General features: G+C 40.0%; 1 protein-coding gene and 2 long non-coding RNA genes across 15 annotated transcripts in view; 1 reads left to right on the top strand and 2 right to left on the bottom strand.

Annotated features, from left to right (window-relative positions):
• Positions 1 to 32: 32 nt before the first annotated feature.
• LOC308594922 lies at positions 33 to 4,301 on the bottom strand. 2 transcript variants are annotated; one of them, XR_014011670.1, is made up of 3 exons: positions 4,162 to 4,301; positions 788 to 936; positions 33 to 159 (listed from the first exon to the last, which is right to left on the bottom strand). It is a non-coding gene; the product is annotated as an uncharacterized lncRNA (long non-coding RNA). The 2 variants fall into 2 exon arrangements; XR_014011671.1 differs by having other exon boundaries at positions 4,054 to 4,178.
• On the top strand, positions 1,499 to 19,711 carry RBM46 (RNA binding motif protein 46). Of its 10 annotated transcripts, XM_081208413.1 has the most exons (6): positions 1,499 to 2,287; positions 7,073 to 7,244; positions 7,756 to 8,223; positions 8,846 to 9,628; positions 15,049 to 15,108; positions 19,024 to 19,258. In XM_081208413.1, the coding sequence occupies exons 1-5, from the start codon at positions 2,246 to 2,248 to the stop codon at positions 15,102 to 15,104; spliced, it is 1,521 nt and encodes a 506-aa protein (XP_081064539.1). In that variant the 5' UTR covers positions 1,499 to 2,245; the 3' UTR covers positions 15,105 to 15,108; positions 19,024 to 19,258. The 10 variants fall into 10 exon arrangements, with proteins under 10 accessions (XP_081064539.1, XP_081064538.1, XP_081064541.1 ...); XM_081208412.1 differs by lacking the exon at positions 15,049 to 15,108 and having other exon boundaries at positions 1,708 to 2,287; positions 19,024 to 19,711; XM_081208415.1 differs by lacking the exon at positions 15,049 to 15,108 and having other exon boundaries at positions 1,709 to 2,263; positions 19,024 to 19,711.
• LOC308594925 overlaps positions 9,643 to 20,741 on the bottom strand; it is a 121,670-nt gene continuing 110,571 nt past the window's right edge. For all 3 annotated transcript variants that reach the window (XR_014011674.1, XR_014011675.1, XR_014011676.1), the window contains 2 exons: positions 13,417 to 15,077; positions 9,643 to 13,077 (listed from right to left, as the gene is read on the bottom strand). This is a non-coding gene — a long non-coding RNA (uncharacterized lncRNA). The remainder of the gene's footprint in view (positions 13,078 to 13,416; positions 15,078 to 20,741) is intronic.

Here is a 20,741-nt window from a genome sequence, read left to right as displayed (position 1 = left end):
GAGCAAAAATGGAGGACAGCATTAATGCCAGGTTCCTTTTAAAATTTATTTATTGTGTGTGAGACTAATTAGATCATATCTGCTTCTCTTTGGTGATGAATCACAGTTCACCTGGGCTGCACTGCCTGTGTCTTGGTCAGCATTCTGTGAGTTGTTCATCTACAATGGAACAACAGGAACAACTGGTACAATTCTGTAGTGATGTTCTCTGTCCCACTTGTTCAGTAGCAGAAGTTTCAAAGCTGCAAAGTACTGTTTGTACCACAGCAGCTGAAGCCAAGTCTGAGGTTTTGCACAGACAAGATTAATGGGGAAGGGGAAATAATTTATCTTGCTTTTTTCTGTGCATGAGAATCAAGATTCCAGTTCTTTTAATCATTTGCACTGACTTAAGGGATGTTTGCTGGAATGCAGGGATGGGGGACCCATGACTCTTCAGATGCTGTTGTATGACATTCCCTTATCATTGGCCGTGCTGGTTGAGGCTTATGGGAACAGAGATCCAACAACATCTGGAGATCCTCAGGCTCCCCATCCCTGCTGTAATGAGAAACCCTGCCCAAAATTGTAATATCTAAGGCAAGTGATTATTCAAAGAACTGAGGCCACCCATGCCACACTTCAACCCTTGCTTAGCGGCATCCTCCTGTTGAACTGAACACTGATACAGCATTATTATTCCTTGGTATTAAGGCTAACAAAATATATAGTCAATCTTCTTAAACTGTCTGAAGTTTCAGTCTGATAGCTGACAATGATCTGCCATTATTAAGGTAAAATGATCTACCTTTGTCAAGTGACAGGTGCACATGGGAGATGTATTCATCGAAGTGAAGCTTGAAAGCACGACACAAAAACACATATGATTCTGTCAGCCTCGTGTTCTTCTGCACTTTCTGCTGTGAACCTTATCCTCATTTTGCAGGCCATAATGCACTTTATAACACCACCACCACCACCAACAACAACTTATTACAGCAAAAGTCTGTACAAATGCTGAACTCCCTTAAGTAGATGAGACTGCAAATTAGGGTGGCACTTCTACTGTATGTAGTAAGAGTGCTTGAGCTAATCAATGAAATATTCCAATGATCTAATTAAAAACCATCCCATAAGAAAAGCAAATTCCAGTTGTATACATCCGTGCAAGATCCAGAATATTTTTTACAAAAACATGTCGAAGTAATAAAAATAAAAATCCAAACTAAAATGCAAGATATGGATTTAAACAGAAATAATTAGGTTAACTGTATTTTTAAGAACCCCCCCAAGAGAATTTTCAGAAATTGGGACTCAGCAATTTACAGTACTAGAACATAAACGTAGGACTTAGAGATGGATCACATGCCACTGTGAAAACAATGTGGGCAGAAAGTTAAACTGTAATTACAGTGTATGAAAACGGTATTTAAAATTCTGCAAATAACATTTAAGATATTGAGTTTTTAATATCGCTGTATTTATTATATATAATGTGTGTGTAAATGTTGTTTTAAAAAGAGAGAATGTAAAGCACCCGATAAAGCTAAGTGGAAGCAACAAAAAACACACAATCACAACTTAGTTTTTTCTGGATTAATACTTATTACTGATTGCACTGTACTGGTGGCAGTGAAGCCCTGCTGCCTACAGTAGTACCCTTTTAACCTTGAAAGAAACAGAAAAGAGTTTGAAACAAGGTGCTGAATGCAAGTGAGATTCGATGATGGGCGAGAGAGAAACAGTGGAACACGCAAGCTGAAGTTGGGGCGCTTATCTGGAAAAGCAGAGATAGGTGGTGTGTGTGTGCTCTCAAAAGTGGTAGATTGCAAGGGCAGGCTAGCCTAGCAGAGCCAGACATACCCTTAGGCAAAATGCCATGACCACCTTGGGTGGTAGCAGTCAGCTGTTGCTCCTGAGTTACTGGCCATTGCCCTCTGTTGGAAGACAGAGCTGTTTATGCCACACAACCTGACCTGGGACCCTAACTTAGTCTGCTGCCCCAAGTGCGGTGGGGGGTGCTATTCCATTCCCTTCTTCCTCAGGCTCAAAAATATCCTGGGCAGTTCCTGAGGTCAGATCATTCTCACAGAAAGGAGACACAGCGAGAGAGAAGAGGTGCAATTGTGTGGTGTGTAAAGAGACAATGACCCAACTGCCATGGCAACGAGATCATAGTCCTGCTTTGCAATATCTAGCAAGACAGGAAGGAGCAGCCTGGTGATCACAATGGCGTCTCACAATACTGTGAGACTTGGAACTTCTCATGGGAATTCAGAAAGAGGTGGGCACTGGTAGAAGACAGGGGGTAGGCGGAACAAATAATTATAGTTTTGTCCCCATTCTTCTCCCTGCCGAGTTGTACATTGTCAACACTGAGAGCTGAGATGAAGTGGATAGGTTGTGCTAACCCCTGAAGTGTTTGTAAGCAAGATGTCAGGCAGGTGGGGACTGTCTGAGAGCAGAATGAAGTAGATGGTGCAAAGCCCCATTCATTTTTATAGACCAGTCTCCACTGGGCAGCATGCATAAGGCTGGCTTTAGAATTGTATGTAAGGACTAGATGGCAACAAGCCAAGAAAGGTAGACACTGCAGGCTGCAAGCCCAGGGAAGAAGAGAAGGAAAACAAAGGTGATGATTGCCAGCACCTTTCTGCTGAAGCTCGGAAAATGGCCACACTCCTTCTACAGTCTGTGCAGAATAGGGGAGAGGGCAAGGTCAGCTGGTGTAAAGTGTGTGGGACACTCAGTGGACAGCAGAGAAGGAGGAAGAAAGAGACAACTGACAGAAACCCATAAGGCAGGGGTGGGTGGGGGGATCCTTTTTCATCCTGAGGAACGCATACCCTTTTGGGAGCCTCATGGTAATATCAGGCCAGAGGCAAAAGTGGGCAGAGCAATGAATATACATTTCACTTTGGTACAGCAGGCTAGTTTCTTCACAAAAAAGGCATTATCCAACATCACATTCCAGCCAGGCAAAAATGCTCAAGGAAGGGGGTGAGGTAAGACTGGTGAGGGCTTTGGCTTGGGGATAGAGTGTGTGGCCAGGGAAGAGTCCCAAAAGAGACCTGGAGGACTGCATTTGGCCCACAGGCCTGAAGTTCCACATCCCTGATGCATGAGGTGAGGCCAGAGACACAGCCAAAGGTAAGGCACTGAGGATTTTGAGCAGGGAACTCTGTCTCACTTGATAGCTTCTGTGCAGAGAAAACTGCTAATCTCTGCTGCTGCACCACCACCACACAGGGCTAGATAAGGTACTGCAACTTTCAACACCAGCAAAATTTAGTGCTGTGAGCAGCTTTTGATAGCTGCTTTCTTTGGGCTTGGCTGCTCAAACTAATTTCCTGCTCAGAACAGGCTGAGCTGTTATGGAGTACCTGAGAGCTGTGCTGAACAGCTGGCCTGTCTCTTGGCTAACAACCATTCCATCCCAGCTCTGGTGATGTGAGTGTCCCACTGCCTCTGCAAAGAATCTGTGGGGATGGCTTTTTGTTTTGCTTTTTGCACCATATTTTACCAGCCAAAATGTTGGCTGCAGGCCTGCAACTGAGATTCATTTCAGTAGAATCACACAGGCATCATTAACTTCCCCGGGGCTGGAGCTATTAACATTTATTGCAACTGTTTGATTGTTACCTGCAAGGAAAATATATTCTTTAATATCTTTTCAGCTGTAACGTGGGGAATAATGCTAAGCTGTAAAATGCCTGTTTTTGAATTGCTTCGTGGATCATAGGAATGCCTGGAGGCCAAACGGTAGCCTGGTGCCACCTTGACTGCAGTTCACAGTTAGTGAGGAGAGAGTTTAACCACCAGCCAAATCTGGGTTTAGCCAAGTGGTGTGGGAGCAAAAAAGTGGCAATGTAAGCCAGAGTGAGGGAACATTTGGCCTTTGAGACTACATTTCCCACCATCCCTGGCCATTGGTCATACTGGCTGATGGGAGTCAGAGTCCTATATGTATGTACCTTTCCTTGCTTATTTATTTGTTTTGTATCACAAAAAACCCCAATTGCATACAGAGCACCAAAGGTTCCCTATTCCTCTATCAGCCACAGTTGGGCTTACCGTGTTGTGGGAACCAGGCCAGTGTGTGTAGCTATGTTGCATCTTTCCCGTTTCCTTTCAACCCTGCTCACACTTACTTGGGAGTAAGCCCCCCCCCCTGGAACCTACTTGCGAGTAAACGTGCCTTAGTCAGCCTATGAGCTGGCAGCTCCCTTCCCATTGGCTGCTCCTGGTCATCGACGAGAATTATTAGACGGGGGAGGTGCGTCCGTTGGGATTTACAACCGTCTCCCCTCCTGCGGGAAACCGCGCGCGACGCACCTGTTTAAAGAAAGCGACCCCTCCCACCTGTCCTCGTGCCGCTCCGCCGGGGTTCAAGGGCTCCCATTGGCAGGCGGCCGCCGTCAATCTTTGTGAGGCGTCACGCGAAAAACGCAGCCGGCGCAAACTCAGACGGCCGAGTGCGGCAGATGCGCGTGTGCCACACGGGTGAGAAGGCGTGGCGCGGCTTCGTGTTCTTCCCCCCTCTGTACAAGAGAAGGAAGCCTTATATCCCCCCACCCACCTCCGTCCTAGGCGGTAGGAACCTGCCTGGGCGACAAGGTTGGAAGGTGGTAATGTTAGGGGGTGCAAGTGATTCCTGCCCTGCCGCCGTCGGCGCTGAGCTCCTTTCCCTTTTGCCTCCTCACTCCCTGTCTCGGTTTCTCCAGGGAAGGGCAAGCGGTCGTTCGTGAGGGCTTGGGAAAAGGGCCCACAGAAGGGCGGGAAGGGCGAGGGCCAGTGGAGACGTTCACACGAGCTGGGCGAGGCGACGGGCTCAATTCGAACAGTTTCGAAAGCAGGCCGTAGAAACGGCCTTTCTCCATTTTCTCGCCTTTCCGGAAACAGAACAGAGGGAGCCCCGGGGTTTAAAGCAAACCACCCCGAGAAAGAGCCGAGGAGAAAATGGAAAGGCGGCGTAGAAACGGGAACGGCAGGCGAGCCGGCCTTGCCGTCCTCTCACCCGCGGATGCGGCCTGTAGGCCCTGCGTCTGATCCTTTGCACCCCTGTTCTTGGTTAAGATTGGTCCCCCTGCCCATAAGGTATTGGGAAGCGGGGTAGGGGGAGCCGGCCGGTAGGCCGAAAGCCTGAGGTCCAAACTTCCCGGAAGTTTTGCCGCTCCACGTTGGCAGACTTAGACTTGCGCAGCCCAGAAGTCTCGATTTGGCCTTATCAGCGGTACGTGGGCCGCTTTAGGATCTTGCCCCAGAAATGCCTGGTTTTTGAGTTTCTGTTGGGGTTGATGCCAGCATTAGGTCCTGTTCGCGGGAGCATCAGGGACCTGGGTAGCGGTGGAGGCTCTCCGAGAAACCACCACACCCAAATCTTGAAAATACTGTGTTCAAAAGAGGCGGCTTTGGGCGCCCTCCTAGTAAAAGAAAACAAACGCCGCCTCTATAGAAAAGTCAAAAGGTGGTCTTGAGTTTCATATTAGAAGCCATGGGGTTAGCGCTCCTCCCCTATCAAGTAAATAAATAAAAGTAACTGAGGACCTGACACTCCCCCATGCCCATGTTAGAAGCACTACTAAAATTGTGAATGTGTGCACCAGGAGTCTAGAAATCTTTGATAGGACGTTCTTTGTTAAAATCCGGCAAATTGGGGGGGGGGTGGTAGAAAAATTTCTAGTGCAGCATATTTCTCGTGGAAATGCTCCATTTTCTGTGCTTGGCACAAGGGGCTCACCAGTATCTCTAGGAAGGCTATGAGGTTTGGATCTCTGAGAGCACCAATAAAATACACTGTTTCATAAAATGAATTGTTCAGTGCCGTAATTACGGTATTCCTTCAAACAGAGTAAGGAATGTGCATGCTACTGAGTTGTCATGTTTTACAATATTTACAGGTATTTCAACAAAAACAATTTTCAAGTAAACATTTGAATCAGTTTGAATATATTTTTTTAAATTGCAATGTGCATTTCCCCCCTTCCTAATAAGAGACATTAATTGACTTGCTTTTGGGGGAAAGGTTTTTATATAGCATGCAGAATTGAGCGATATTATGTATAATAAATGTAAGACAAACATGCTAAATTGGATCCTTGTTGAAAATCTGCATATTAAATCTCTGTTTTAATATGGAACAGACTTTCTTGGGAGGTGGTGGACTCTCCTTCATTAGAGGTTTTTGGCACAGGTCAGATGGCCATCTGTCATGGATGCTTTAGTAGAGATTCCTACATTGTAGGGGGTTGGACTAGGTGACCTTCGGGGTACCTTCTAACTCTACAATTTCAGAGAATCTATACTCAGCAATATGTATGCACTGGGAATCCTGGCTTATAACAACAACAACAAAAAGGTTAGTTGCAAACAAGCCAACTTCAAAGCTGGTTAGTTTGAGCAGAGATCTTTTGAAATAAAAAGTAAGCTCAGCAAGTACTCCTTGCCACATGAGAAGGGAAGGGGACTACTTAACCCAACACTTTGTCTTACCAGAAAATATGGTTATTTCCATTAACAACAGAAATTGATTGCTAATCAAATAGTTATTAGCACCTGTAAATGGTTAACTGTGTTTCAGTTCTGTTTTGTTATTTTAGCTTCTTCCCATTACAGATAATAGCTTCTAGATGAAAGAGGGAGGATCACGTTTGAAATAAACAAGAATTACTGAGTCCATTTAGCAGTTTATAAAAGCATTTTCAGAAGCTTGTAGTTTATTGCACATGCACATTTATTTAAAGTAATTCTGCTTATGCACTAATAAAGCTAAAACACTGTAAACACTTTAAACATTTTGTTTCACTTTGCTAGTTTATATTATATTCATACAGTTTTTTGGGGTTCAGGAATAGACTGCATAATAAAACCATACAGCATGTACTAAAATCTACATTAAAAATTGATATGTAACTTAAAACATGATCCTGGAAATTAGCAAGCATATATAGATATATCATGAATTTTCTTTGAAATATATCAGGCTACTTAAACATGTAGCTGCTTTTCAATAAAGGTTTTTCAATAATAAGATCTTAACATGAAATAAGAAATTGTGCTTTCTGTTTAAGCAACACTATGAACATTCTATCAGTTTGCAGAAGACGTTACAGCAATGAATGAAGAACACACAGATGTAACGAATGGGTGCAGTAAAGTCAGAACTGGTACTCAGAATGAGGCTGCCTTATTGGCTCTTATGGAAAAGACTGGCTACAACATGGTTCAAGAAAATGGACAACGAAAATTTGGTGGACCTCCACCGGGTAAGAAAGCAAACCTGTGTATTTTGAGAATGTTAAGCTTTGGAGTGGGAGTGAGGGAACAGATTTTGAATTAATACGTGTAATGTAGGTCAATTTAACATTGACTGAGAACTCTGTAGTTAGTTTTTCCAAATAGCGCAGATCCTTTTTGTGCTTAATGTTACAGGAAACTACACTTTCTATAATTTGACCTATCCCAGCTTAAGATAAAGTAACTGGATTCAAGTTGGTTTATTCCTGCTTGTTAGACTAGGCTGTAATTCTGACCATATTTTGCAGTAAATTCAGTTGAAATCACTAACTAGCAGGATGGGGTAGGGGAATAGAGCTATTAAACTATTTTCAAACTCCATTAATAAAACAGATATTTTACCCCATCTATTTATCTATCATACAGGAAACAACAAATTAGAAATTTCCTAATGTGTTAAGACGTGTATGTTAAAGTTCTTATTGGCAATGTATCTTGTCTCATAGCATTTGTAATAATGTGCTGAACATTTTTTTTAAGGTTGGGAAGGTCCACCACCACCTCGAGGCTGTGAAGTTTTTGTAGGGAAAATTCCCCGTGATATGTATGAAGATGAACTAGTTCCTGTTTTTGAAAGAGCTGGGAAGATCTATGAATTTAGACTGATGATGGAATTTAGTGGTGAGAATCGTGGATATGCATTTGTAATGTATACAACCAAAGAAGAAGCTCAGCTTGCCATTAGGATCCTTAATAATTATGAGATCCGTCCTGGAAAATTTATTGGTGTTTGTGTAAGTTTGGATAACTGCAGACTATTTATTGGAGCTATCCCAAAAGAAAAGAAGAAAGAGGAGATCTTAGATGAAATGAAAAAAGTTACAGAAGGTGTAGTAGATGTTATTGTTTATCCAAGTGCAACTGACAAGACAAAGAATCGTGGTTTTGCATTCGTAGAATATGAATCCCACAGAGCTGCAGCTATGGCACGAAGAAAATTGATTCCTGGTAAATCTTTGTTTTTCATATAAAGTGTAAACACATTCTTTTCAAGCACTTCATTCCTAGAAATGGACTTCACTAAGAGCTAACCTTGATGAGATAGTGGCAGGTTCTTGTTCCCTAGCCATGTAGAAAGCAGGGAGTGGTGAATCTGATTAAGAACAAAATGGGCAGCACATAGGCGAGGAATGCTAAATTATCCCTCGGCTACAGTTTACCTTGAAGCCTGTGTTCAAGTCCTTTTCTCCCACACACTTGTTTTTAAAATTGAACCACCATTTCATACCTGATAGAGTCAATTTGGGTTTTTATTATACTGCTCTGCCATCACAGCTAGTTCAGCCCTAACATACTGAAGTGAGAAATGAAGAAATGACAAATGAGCCTTCTTACATAAAGCAAATTTGTGTTTTTCCTGTGTAGCTGAGAGTTGATTTTTGGCTCTCTTCTGATTTGGTTCCCTGCAAATCAACCATGATGCCCTATCCCACATTGCTTATGACAGCCATCAACCATTTGGAAAGGCTTTTGGGGGTTGTGGGGTGAAGGGAGAAGTAGATGAACATTCTTAGGTAACTATGGAAAATGTTAAAAATTGATGCATTTTCATTTCATTTTTCTTTCATAGGAACATTCCAGTTGTGGGGCCATACTATTCAGGTTGATTGGGCAGACCCAGAAAAAGAGGTTGATGAAGAAACCATGCAGAGAGTCAAAGTATTATATGTTAGAAACTTGATGATCTCGACTACGGAAGAAACAATTAAGGCTGAATTTAACAAATTTAAACCAGGAGCTGTTGAGCGTGTAAAGAAACTTCGAGATTATGCTTTTGTTCATTTTTTCAACCGAGATGATGCAGTTGCTGCTATGTCAGTAATGAATGGGAAATGCATTGATGGAGCTAGCATTGAGGTAACACTGGCCAAGCCAGTAAACAAAGAGAGTACCTGGAGACAACATCTGAATGGACAAATTAGTCCCAGTTCTGAAAACCTCCTTGTCTTTGCAAACAAAGAAGATGGTCACCAAAAATCTCTACCAAAGCCAGCCAGTCTCCCAATTCGACTTAATGGACAGCACAGTCCAAGTCCTCCTGAAATTGAAAGGTGTACTTACCCATTTTTTCCTGGAACAAAGCTTACTCCAATTAGCATGTACTCATTAAAATCTAGTCATTTTAGTTCTGCAGCAATGCAGTTAGATTATTACTGCAACAAAAATAACTGGGCTCCTCCAGAATATTACTTGTATTCAACTACAAGTCAAGATGGAAAGGTTCTACTAGTGTACAAGATTGTTATTCCTACTGTTGCAAATGGATCCCAAAGTTATTTTATGCCAGACAAACTCTGCACAACAGTAGAAGATGCAAAAGAATTAGCAGCACAGTTTGCACTGCTACACTTGGGTAAGTTCTTAAAACTTTTATTAGTGTTGTGGTGGTTCTTGGTGTTCATTATTTTAGCAGAATGAATAATTAATCTAAAGCAAATAAGACTTCATAGTAGCCCCTGGTGATTAGTAATCAAGCTCTATGGAAAAGCCTGCATTTTATACTCCAGAGATACTTTAGAATCTTTTACATACACCAAGGGATGTAGAGACTTTGTACTTTTTGCCTCAGAATGCACCTGTCAGATACTCAGTTTCATCTTTTTAACTGTCAAGCAGCAGCAAGCTAGAGAACAAGAATACATTTAATCTTCAGTGTAAATCTGACTTTCTTTGTTGTTTTGGACCATGTTCATCTGGGATCTTTGCCTTTAAGATTGAGGCTTCTTCTAGTTTTATTGAAAAGGCAGTGGCAGTTAATTTTCATTTCAATCACATACTTGCGTTGGGGGGGATTGCAGAAAAAAAATGATACAGTAAAGTTGTTTTGAGGATGGAGTTACGCAAATGCGTTAACTTTTCTCAGGGCTTTGAGAGGCATTTACTGTCCTTAGAGATGTGTTTGTCAAGCACCAGCATGTGGCCCTCAGAAGGCGATACAGCTCTTGCACTTGAAAAAGTTTCCCACCTCTGGTTTTTTAAGCTATGAGTGGTAAAATATTTTCCCAAACCTCTTCACCTTTTCTAAGCTCTTTTTATAAGCAAATAGTCACTGTTTGCAAAAGCTACCCACTTCCTTTGTGAAAAGGACTAATTTATAGTTGATAAGGCCTTAGAGGTTGTAAAGTAAAGGGTTTGTGAAAACTCAACCAGGAAAAGAATAAGCATGATTGAGGTCACATCTGCAGGAGAAAGTGCTATGATTAATGTTACAAATTAGAAGACATGTCGGGTGGGTTATGAATTAAATTATTATTGCCCAGCACTGTGCGTATATGCAGTTGCACATGAGTTGATTGTATGTAAGTGGGAGGATGCCTGTACAGCATTTATAATCTGAGGGAAGTCTCAGGCTCAGTCAGCTGCCAGTTTGGATTTTTTTCAGTTGATTATACTTAGTTCTACCTTACTTGTTTCTTAAGTACCGTACTTATTACTGCTCTGAGTTACCTTTCCCCCCCAAACCCATTCCTTTTGTATTATTCTTGGGTCCAGTCTTGCATAGCAGTAGCCTCCCAATTGATTTGCCTGGTGTGACTTTTACATGACTGAAGTATTGTACTGTACAATATGGTCTGGCTGGTGAGGTTTGGTACTGCTCTCCCTGCCGACTTCTCATAACCAGCAGTTCTAAGAAAGTGAATATCCTAATTCTTAGTGCTCAGGCTATACATTCTGTTGGATATTTTCTACTCTTGTATTACAGGGTTTACTATAATATAATCTTCAGAATCCCTATCAGGATTATATGCCTAATCTCTATTGCATTGTCTACTTCCTGCCAACTCAAAGTTCAGGTTAACTTTTATCAATATAAAAGCTGGTATTTGAGAATTTTCAGCACAGTAGCTATAATAAACACTCCCACTACCTTTTCTCAATCTAAAATTGAAAACTTTGCAGATGATCTGTTTCTTGAAAACATCCTATTTGATATGCCCCGTTGATAATATTTTGCTGCTATCCAAAATCCAGAATTGTACCTGAAGCCCTCAAGAGGAAATAGGTCAAATCAATATGGCTAACCTGATCCAAAACACCCACCCACCCCACTCACACACAAAAACAAAGATCACCACAGCCAATCACAAACAAACAACCACACCCTAGGCCAACCCCAACCTCTCTCACCACCAAAGGAACACAAGTGAACAGCACAAGAAACGCTGACACCAAACCCTACATACATTAAGCATAACAGAAACATCGCCACCCGACCCCACCCCCACCCATCTTCCCTCCCTCCACCCCTTCTCTCTCTCTCTCTCTCTCTCTCTCTCTCTCTCTCTCTCTCTCTCTCTCTCTCCTGTAATGTCTCAACAAATGAAACGGATTTGTAAAAATGTTACATGGAAAAAATATGAGAGACATTACACTTACTACTGTAAAACAAGAAAATCTTTAATAAAAAAAAGAGGAAATAGGTAAAGTAAGACTAAAGGCATAATAATACATAGTGTTTGTATAGCACTGCCAAGTATTCAAAGTGCTTCATGTGCATTATCTAGTTGTAATATCTACAACCTTGCAAGGCAAGTCATTATTTTCTTCCATTTTTGGAGATATGTGGGGACTGAGAGAGGGAGAGAGGGTCTTGGTTAAGGCTACCTAGTCAGCTCATGACTGAGGTTAGATTTGAACTAAATTGTACCTCTATTTTCATCACTACTCTCTTACTTTTCATATTCACATATAAGTCATAGTTATATGTGAGACTTGAATGATCTTCAGTAAGGATGGGTCAATCAGTCAATTATGGGTTCTTCCAAGTTTCTCATTTTCAGTATTTCACATTTCCACATCAGTTTGCAATTAAAATAACAATCCACATGAAAATTCATCAGAATTTAGTGTGTATTTTTCATAATATACTCAGATTTGTATGCAGTATTGCATAATATACACCAGGCACCCCCTGACTTGGCCCTCCAGCTGTTTTGGAACTACAGTTGGCCACTGGTCCTGTTTGCTATGGATGATAGTTGTAGTCCCAAAACAGCTGGAGGGCTGAGTTTGGGGATGCCTGATATACACATGTGGCAGAACAGTTTCCCCTAATAGTATGCATTGTACATTGTTTCCACTAATATATGCATTTTTATGCATACTTTACTCCAGTACATGCATTTATTTACATGTTACTTGGCTGGAAAACTGAATTGAAAAATTAGAAGAATTTTTGAGGTTGTTTTGGTTCTTGTATTGGTTTGGGAAGTGTGAATCAAATGCAAACTGTATTGAAATCTGTGACTAAACTTGTGTCAGTTTACAGTAAACATTTCATTTTCCTTCCATTTTCCTATCTGTATTAACAATTTTCAAACATGGCAGTACAAGAGAGGCTTAAAAGTACATTTATTTAGTTAGAAGGCTGTCCACTTATCAGACCAATAGTGTCACAAAGTGCTTTACAATAACTAAAACACTTCAGTAACAATTAAAATACAACAATAAGACCAACATAGACTAAAATAGGCGAAAGCCAGCATTGGAAACATGTCCCAACTATTCTAGCTCAATTGTCAACCTCATCCCGTTTTAAAACAATATTTCTTTAGAGCTTGTTTAAAAGAGATAAGAAATGGGGCTTTCCTGACTTCTACTGGAGTTGAGTTCCATAAATGGGGGACCACATCAGAAAAGTCCTGGTTCTTTGTGTCTTATCAGCCAAATAGATTTTACAGGCAGAAATCTTAGGATTTGAGTTGACTGGAATAAGTACAGGAGATAACATAAAGTAATATGAACTCAAACTGTTCAGGGCTTTAAATGTTATCAACAATTTTGGCATGATTGACTTAATCTCTTGGTCCCAGGCCAGGGGTCTGCAACCCGCGGCTCCGGAGCCGCATGTGGCTCTTTTACATCTTTGCTGCGGCTCCGGGGCGGATACTAGCGAGGGGAGGAGGCGCATTGTGCGCCCCGACACTCCTCACTGTGGCGGGCGCTGTACTGGCTGTGACGTCGCATGGGGGCGGTGCGTGCGTTAGTCACGCACCGTCCCGACGTCACCTTCCCGCCCGCTGTCAGATTGTGGCTCCGGAGATATATTTGTTTTAAATGTCGCAATGGTTTTGCGGCTCCCAGTTGTTTTTTCTTCGGAAACGGGTCTAAGTGGCTCTTTTTGTCTTAAAGGTTGCAGACCCCTGTCCCAGGCAGAAGCGAGGCAGCCACACTTTGTACCAACTGTAGTTTCCAATATATCTTCAAAGGCTATTTGGAGTACATTGCAGTAGTCTAGTCTGGAAATCACTAATGCATGAATGACTATGGCAGGGTCAAATTTCTGAAGATTGGGTGGTACGATAGCTACAAACTTATGTTGATAAAATGCACTCCTGTACTTTCTCTCACTCCTAGTCCTTTGGGGCCTAGTCAAGAGAATAGAAACAGATCTACAAAGTATGCCAACAGAAGGAAGGCCACAAACAAAAGAATACATTGAATCCTTCCTTCTCTTGTGACAATGGCCGTGCCCTCCAGGAGGCAGAAATGCGTTTTACTGTTGCATTTGAGAGTTGTACTCAGGACTTGCATGTCCTAAGTTTACAGGAATTATAATGATGGGATACTGCATATAGTCTTACATATAAGTCTTCCTGTTACACAGTTTTAGAAATCATTTTGGGGGAGTAAATATATGAACACTTTGTCTTAAACATTTTGTTCATCGTTTTAAAGAAAATATTTCATCATCCAGATTTTTCCAATTTTCCAGAAAAAAAGCTTTGAGGGGAAAAGGGGCCTTTAAAAACATACTATGTTCCCTCCCTCCCCGGGGCCTTCACATTGCTGATTGTTTATTAGAGAAAGGAACCAGCCTGCCACTTCACACAACAGGATAACAACAACAAATCTAACATAGCTAGAGGTTGAGAGATTTTTCAAACAGTATAAAGTTGTTCTTACTATTCAGCTTTTGCAGTTAAGTACTAATATCATTAGATTACTGAAAAATGTTCATGTTTGGAAACACAATTTAAAATGTTATTATCAGGTGCTGAGAAGGGAGCTATCACAGAATTGTCAGTTATTGGTAAATATGGAAACCAACTTTAAATTATCTGTATTAAAATGTAAGAACATGGGTTATACTGCCTCAATGGACATGTGAAAGTTTATAGGAGAGAGAAATAGTAAACATTTTTCCTGTGCCAATATACCTGAAAATAAATACAAAGTAACAGATAGGTTTCCTTGTATAAAAGGGATTTTTTGTTTGTTTGGCAACTATGTCCTTTACTAAAACCAATGGGAGTCTGATCAAGTTCGTAATCGGCAATTTAGATCTTGTTATTTTAGTATATGTTATGCAAATCTATACCCTGTGACTTCAACGTACTAAGGAAACCTCTAGATTGCTTTTAGTTAGAAATGAAGAGCTCAGTACTTCTGGAACTTATGCCTTGAGATCAGCACTGCAACAGCATACTATTCTTGCGTTCTTAGCTGGCATATTTGTGAAGGTGTATTTTGCAGTGCCAACACAACATAACAGTATTGTACTGCATAATGAATTTTGTGGCGGTTTTTGATGAAGGACCTGGTGCCCTTTTTCTTAAGGTGTGTGCTAGTACAGGAGGATTGGGGGTTGTTAATCATAACTTCAGTGTGCAGAAGATCAGTGCCCTAAAGTGAGTTGAGAACTAAAAAGTTACACATACATAACAAACTGAAAATGCATAGTCCAGTTAATTAAGTTCCAGAATTCCATACACTTTTGTTAGGGTTAACATCACCTTGAAGATTGTTACATTCTGTCTCCACTGCTTGCAGAAAGGGTACATAACATCCCCAGTCTGGACCTGTGTAGGAAAATTTGGAGAAAGTAAGCAGGTAAGTAACTTGATTGAAGGGGAAAAAAAAATGGGCCAAATTCACTCCTGGTTAAACTCTTGGAATTCCACCCGGAATGAAATTGCCATTTGCAGAGAAATAACTTGTGCTTCGATTATTGCACTTCTATTTTGAATGTTGCATGTAACTTCAGTAATTAATCCCCAATAGTAAAAAGTCACAAATTCTCCTCCATTGTAAAGAGTGATCAGGGTATATATTTAACTATTGGCAGAAATAATATGAAAATATGTAAATACAATATTTTTTCTGGCACAAGAAATTTCTGTGTGACAAAAATCATACTTAAATGAGCCTTTCTCTGAGAATTATGACCTTAAATTGCATATAAACTAATTGATGTTTTAATACTATTTTTTCTGTTCCCCACCATCCACTGATATTAAAATGTCTTCTATCATTCATAAAGTTTTATTTATTGTGACTCATTTTGCTCCTTTTTTGTCTCAGCCCCCAAATGCTGATTTTACTGTCACACTAAATTCTTTCCCTTTTCATTTCACATTTTTATCTAGATTATGGCAGAAGCTTATGCATATTCATGTTTAGCACCTAGTATATTGTTAGCATGCCTATAAATAATGTTGATGACATAGTGCCTGTGTTTTGGTTCATTGAGCTTTAAAATATATGTTGAAAAATAAATGGCAAGGTTTATGAAGTCCAAGGAATGAAGTTGGTCTGAACCTGTGTACTCTACTTTAACTGGAGGGCTGCAAATTAAATCATTTCTAACCCCCCCATGCCTCCCCCCCCTAAAAAATCCTGCCTAGTTCAGGAGAGTAGATATGCTAGTCTACTATAGCAAAACAAGCCATAATATTTATGGTACCTTAAAAGACTTAAAACAAAGTTATTGTCCATGCAGGTTTTAAGAACTATAGTATAGCATTTACATTTTCCTAATAATACAGCTATGTACTTGTTTTTATTTTGAACCAATATGTAACTCTGCCAAGTCATCTAGTACAGTGGTTCACAACCTTTTTGGTACAGCAACCCACAAGTTCACATTTCCTTGCTGTGGTGATCTATAGCTTCATTGTCATGTGAATTTTGTATCTTAGGTCTTTGACAGCGATCAGCTTTGTGCATTTTAATGGCAAGTTTGCCTATTTTATAACCAACAACTTGAGGCACCCAAAGACAAATTTACTTAACACTCCTATTAATGTGCAGTTTGTTGAAATATTTATAGTATAGTACGGATTCCATTCGATTTCCAAGGTATGACTGTACTTACAAAGTGATTCTCAGTTTTGTTTATGGGAATGTCAGAACACCCACCATCTGGATTGCAGGATATTGCTTCAAAAGCTACAAAAATTATTCTATAAACATATGGTTACATAAACAGTGTAGGGCCCCATCTGTACTATATGTTTAAAGCAGTATTCTATCACTCGGCTTCCCCCAAGTAATCCAGGAAACTGTTTGTTATGGGTGCTGAGAATTGTTAGAAATCCCTGTTCCCCTATAGAGCTACAATTCCCCAAGTGGATTAACAACCTAGGGATCTCTGGGCATTGTAGTTCTGTGCAGGGGAATGGGTTTTCCTAACAACTCACAGCACTCTTAACAAACAAAAGTTCTTGGGGGGAACTGAACTTTGGGGGAAGCCATGAGTGTGAAAGGATGTGGGTTGCACTGTGATCTAAACCACTGAGCCTCTTGGGGTTGCCGATCAGAAGGTTGGTGGTTTGAATCCCCGCGACGGGGTGAGCTCCCGTTGCTGTGTCCCAGCTCCTGCCAACCCAGCAGTTCAAAAGCACACCAAAAAAGTGCAAGTAGATAAATAGGTACCGCTCTGGTGGGAAGGTAAACAGCGTTTCTGTGTGCTGCTCTGGCTTCCAGAAGTGGCTTAGTCATGCTGGCTACATGACCCGTAAAAACTGTCTGCGGACAAACGCGGGCTCCCTCAGCCTGTAAAGTGAGATGAGCGCTGCAACCCCAGAGTCGTCTGCGACTGGACTTAACTGTCAGGGATCCTTTACCTTTACCTTTTATGAGTGTGAAAGTGATGTACGTAATACTACTTTAAATATATAGTGTAGTTATAATGAACTATAAATATTTTTTATTGTTCTATTCATGATAAAGTCCATTTTAGCAATTACAGTAATAGTGGCAGTGTATGCGTACATTGTGGCCTGATCTGCCATCATCTGCCAGGGAGCAGTTTCCAAGCATTAAAATGTAAGACTTGAGCCTTTCTCTTTGTCAACATAGCATTCCAATATGCCAATGAAGCAAAAAGTAAGAGGTGTTCATTATTTCAGTTAAGGATTAAAAGTAAAAAATTATTATTTGGGGTTTACTTATAAACTCCACTTGCACGGGCATTGCAAGTTGCAACCCATAGGCTGGGAAACACTGTTTTAGAATATAATCTGTTGGCTAAAACCAAGAGTAGCTTCATCCTGTTCCTTTTACGGTGTTGAGAAAATAATGTGGCTTATTTTGGCTTGTATTATCTTAGAAGGCATAAAGTGGGAAAATTAAGAATTTTTGTTGGTCAGTCATAAAATAGAAATTTAATTTGTTACTAAACAGTATTGAATTTTAAGATGCACATGCTGGGAAATTATTTATAGATGTGTTTTTAGCTGTTTTCCTTTGAAAAGCTTGTTACAGTTCTGCAAATTATTATTAATGTATTTGCGCAGCAGCAATAATACTTAAATTGTTAAGAGATGTAGGTGTATACCAAGATGCATGGTAGTTAAATATTGGCTAATTGATGTGATAAAAAGTACTGCCACTGTCTTTTTCTCTGAAACTCACATATTTCTAACTTGTAGATTGAGTCTTAAAGGCAAAGATTTAAAACTTGCTAAGGTTGGACTCTTGGAAACCCATTATTTAAAACACTTCAGTGTGGCAGCATGATAACTCTGTTTCTGCAAAATTAAAGATGCAACTGATATCTATAAATGAAATTTCTGTTAGGCAGGGGCTAATTAGACATTATAATCAACATTATTGTGAATAAAGCACTGAAGGCTTTCTTACTAGTAAAATACTCTTTTGAAAGGAGGCATCTCTGTTCCAAATCCGATTCCATGTGTGTTTAATCTTCAGAATGAGTTTCTGATCCTTCAGGAGGAAAGATGCTGATAATTGGGAGTGGAGAAGGGCAGAGGGAGGGCTAAATCTTTTCCACTCCATGTGCCCACCCAATCCCAACAAACAGCTTAAAGATTTTATTCTAAAAGGCTTGCAGGGTTTCTTTATATGCATTTGCATATAATGTTTAATTAGACCCTAGGTGCCCAGTATTCGTAGCTACTAGGAACAAAATTTCTGAGCCATCTCTTAGTGTAACAAGATTTGCAGTTCAGTACCATCCATTTTCATTGTGTTTGACCTTTTTGAGGCTTGAAATGTATAGACAGTTGTTTAGCTGAAGGACAAAGCATGTAAGCTCCTGTCTCCATGTGACAGTCAATCACATTTCTTTTACCTCCACCGTGCCATGGGTTATGTGCTGGACAAGTTGTAATGCTGTACCAGGCTACTAGATGGCACCACAAAGTCTTCATTGGGGACATCCAGGGAGGTAGCCAGAGTTCCTCCTGATAGTTCATTTTGTACAAGCAAGACAAGCGCTCTCTCTGTATGGCCCTGTCATACTTTGTTTTAGAGAGCTTTGGCTCAAAGTAGCCCATGTGTATAGGTAGTCTTCAGTTCTGTTGATGAGCATCAAGGTTTTGAGTGAGGAATGTGTAGGTTGCATGGAAATCTTCGGTAAAAGGTGAACGATACCTGTTTGCATAGTCTAGATTTGCAGAAAACTAAAACAGTGACCATTGTTGTATTTCTTAACTTTTGTTGCTTAATTAAACCTCTGTTGTACATGCAAACTTAACTCAGATTATTATTGTTTTTTTACAGACTACAATTTCCGTCGAAGTTCAGTAAATAACATTTCTCCAGTTAGCGCTACTCTCTCTTCTGGAACAACCAGCATGTTACCATATGCATCCAGACCATATTCTTATCCAAGCTACCCTTTGTCACCAACAATTCCACTTGCTAATAGCAACCATGTTGGACAGCGTCTGTATATTTCCAATCAGGCCTCATTCTTTTGAAAAAAAAAAAGAGAAAAAGCTGGATGAAAATGGAATACGTTTTATTTTATTTTAAATCTAGAGTGTAGTTTTAGTTTTAATCGGGTCCACGCAATTAGTTTTGGTGAGTTAACTTTATCCATTTTACAGATTGCTTATAAATTTACTGAATTTGTGTGAAGATAAAGTTTCAAACGTGTTTTTGTTTGGCAAGAGTGGGATTCTTTCAAACGTGACATAGTATTTCATGCCTTGTCTAATTGTAGGTAAGGGAATCCAAGTAATATTTTTTTTAAGTAATTACTTTGCTGAATGGTAGCATTAACATATTTTAAGTGCCTACAAATGTTGGTTATAATCTTGTTACCAAGGATCACACTTCTTTTCTTTTCTCTTGGAGATGGGAAACATTATTTAGTTAAAAAGCAAAGTATTATGTAAGAAGGAAATGATACATATGAGAGATTTATTTTTGTAGAAAAACAAAAACAAACTTAACTCCAAGTGAATGCCTCCAAATTTGACTTCACACAAATAACTTATATACTATTGTGGTCCTTGTAAATCACTTTGCATTTTAGTTGCATCATAAATATTTGTTTTATTAATGAAACAAATTATTTTGTGTTAATTTATCCAATGTTTACATTGTTAAGCATTATTTGTTAAAGGTACTGTTCTATTTGCATGTTGTCATGTTTTTAATGTTTATATCATGTGTTTAATTCCATACTTGAATGCAGACATTTTGACATTAAATTCTTGCTGTATAAAATACTAATGAGATTTGTCTTTAATACGTAAAGTAGTTGTCAGTAAATTTCAAATCAGCTTATTACCATCATTCTGCCCCCTGTGGTGTTGAACCAATAAGTTATCTGATTAAAATGCACATATTGCAAACCACCGTATGAAACTGCAAATAAGGTCCAGTTTATAAGTTATTAGAGTGGATTCTCTGTCATCCATTCAGTTGCATGCTGTATCACTAACATATAGATACAGAAATGTGGATGGGATAAAGGGCATTCTTTCACCACCCATCTTGATTTCCAAATTTAGGCACTGGAAGGGTTAAGGCACCTCCTGTCTACCACTGCTCCTCTTCTCCCTATTATCCCCTGCTCTGAACCTGGTTTTCTTTAAAGAGCTTCTGCATATAAATATAAATAGCAACATATGTTGTGGAATATTAATAATAGTTGCTTCTCAATGAAGACAGCATACTTACTTTGAACTGTAGGTGGCAGCAATGTGCTGCATGAATGGCTTCTAGAGTTTATTTATATCCTGCCTTTGGAATTGAAAATATCAATGCAGCTAGCAAAGGAAATAAAAAACAAATGGGTCTAACGAGCTATGGAAGTCTAGTTTACTTTCTCTTGGTTAACTCTTAGTTAGATAACTAATTCCAAAGATCCATTTGTTATCAAACACTACTTTTAAACTTACAGTGTTGTGTTGAACAACTGAAACGTTTGCTGCTACGAAAGGAAGCAGTTAATCAAATTCTGAACGTGAAAAGAAATTGTCAGTTGC

The sequence above is a fragment of the Podarcis bocagei genome (genome assembly GCF_964188305.1).
Source record: "Podarcis bocagei genome assembly, chromosome: 9".
NCBI lineage: Eukaryota > Metazoa > Chordata > Lepidosauria > Squamata > Lacertidae > Podarcis > Podarcis bocagei.
This window is presented reverse-complemented; position numbering and strand designations above follow the sequence as displayed.

Coding starts and splice junctions, on each gene's coding strand:
- RBM46 (XM_081208412.1), top strand. CDS start 2,246: ATGGGAATTCAGAAAGAGGTGGGCACTGGTAGAAGACAGGGG. Junction 2,288..7,072: donor GCACTGGTAGAAGACAGGGG/GTAGGCGGAACA, acceptor ACATTCTATCAG/TTTGCAGAAGACGTTACAGC. Junction 7,245..7,755: donor ATTTGGTGGACCTCCACCGG/GTAAGAAAGCAA, acceptor ATTTTTTTTAAG/GTTGGGAAGGTCCACCACCA.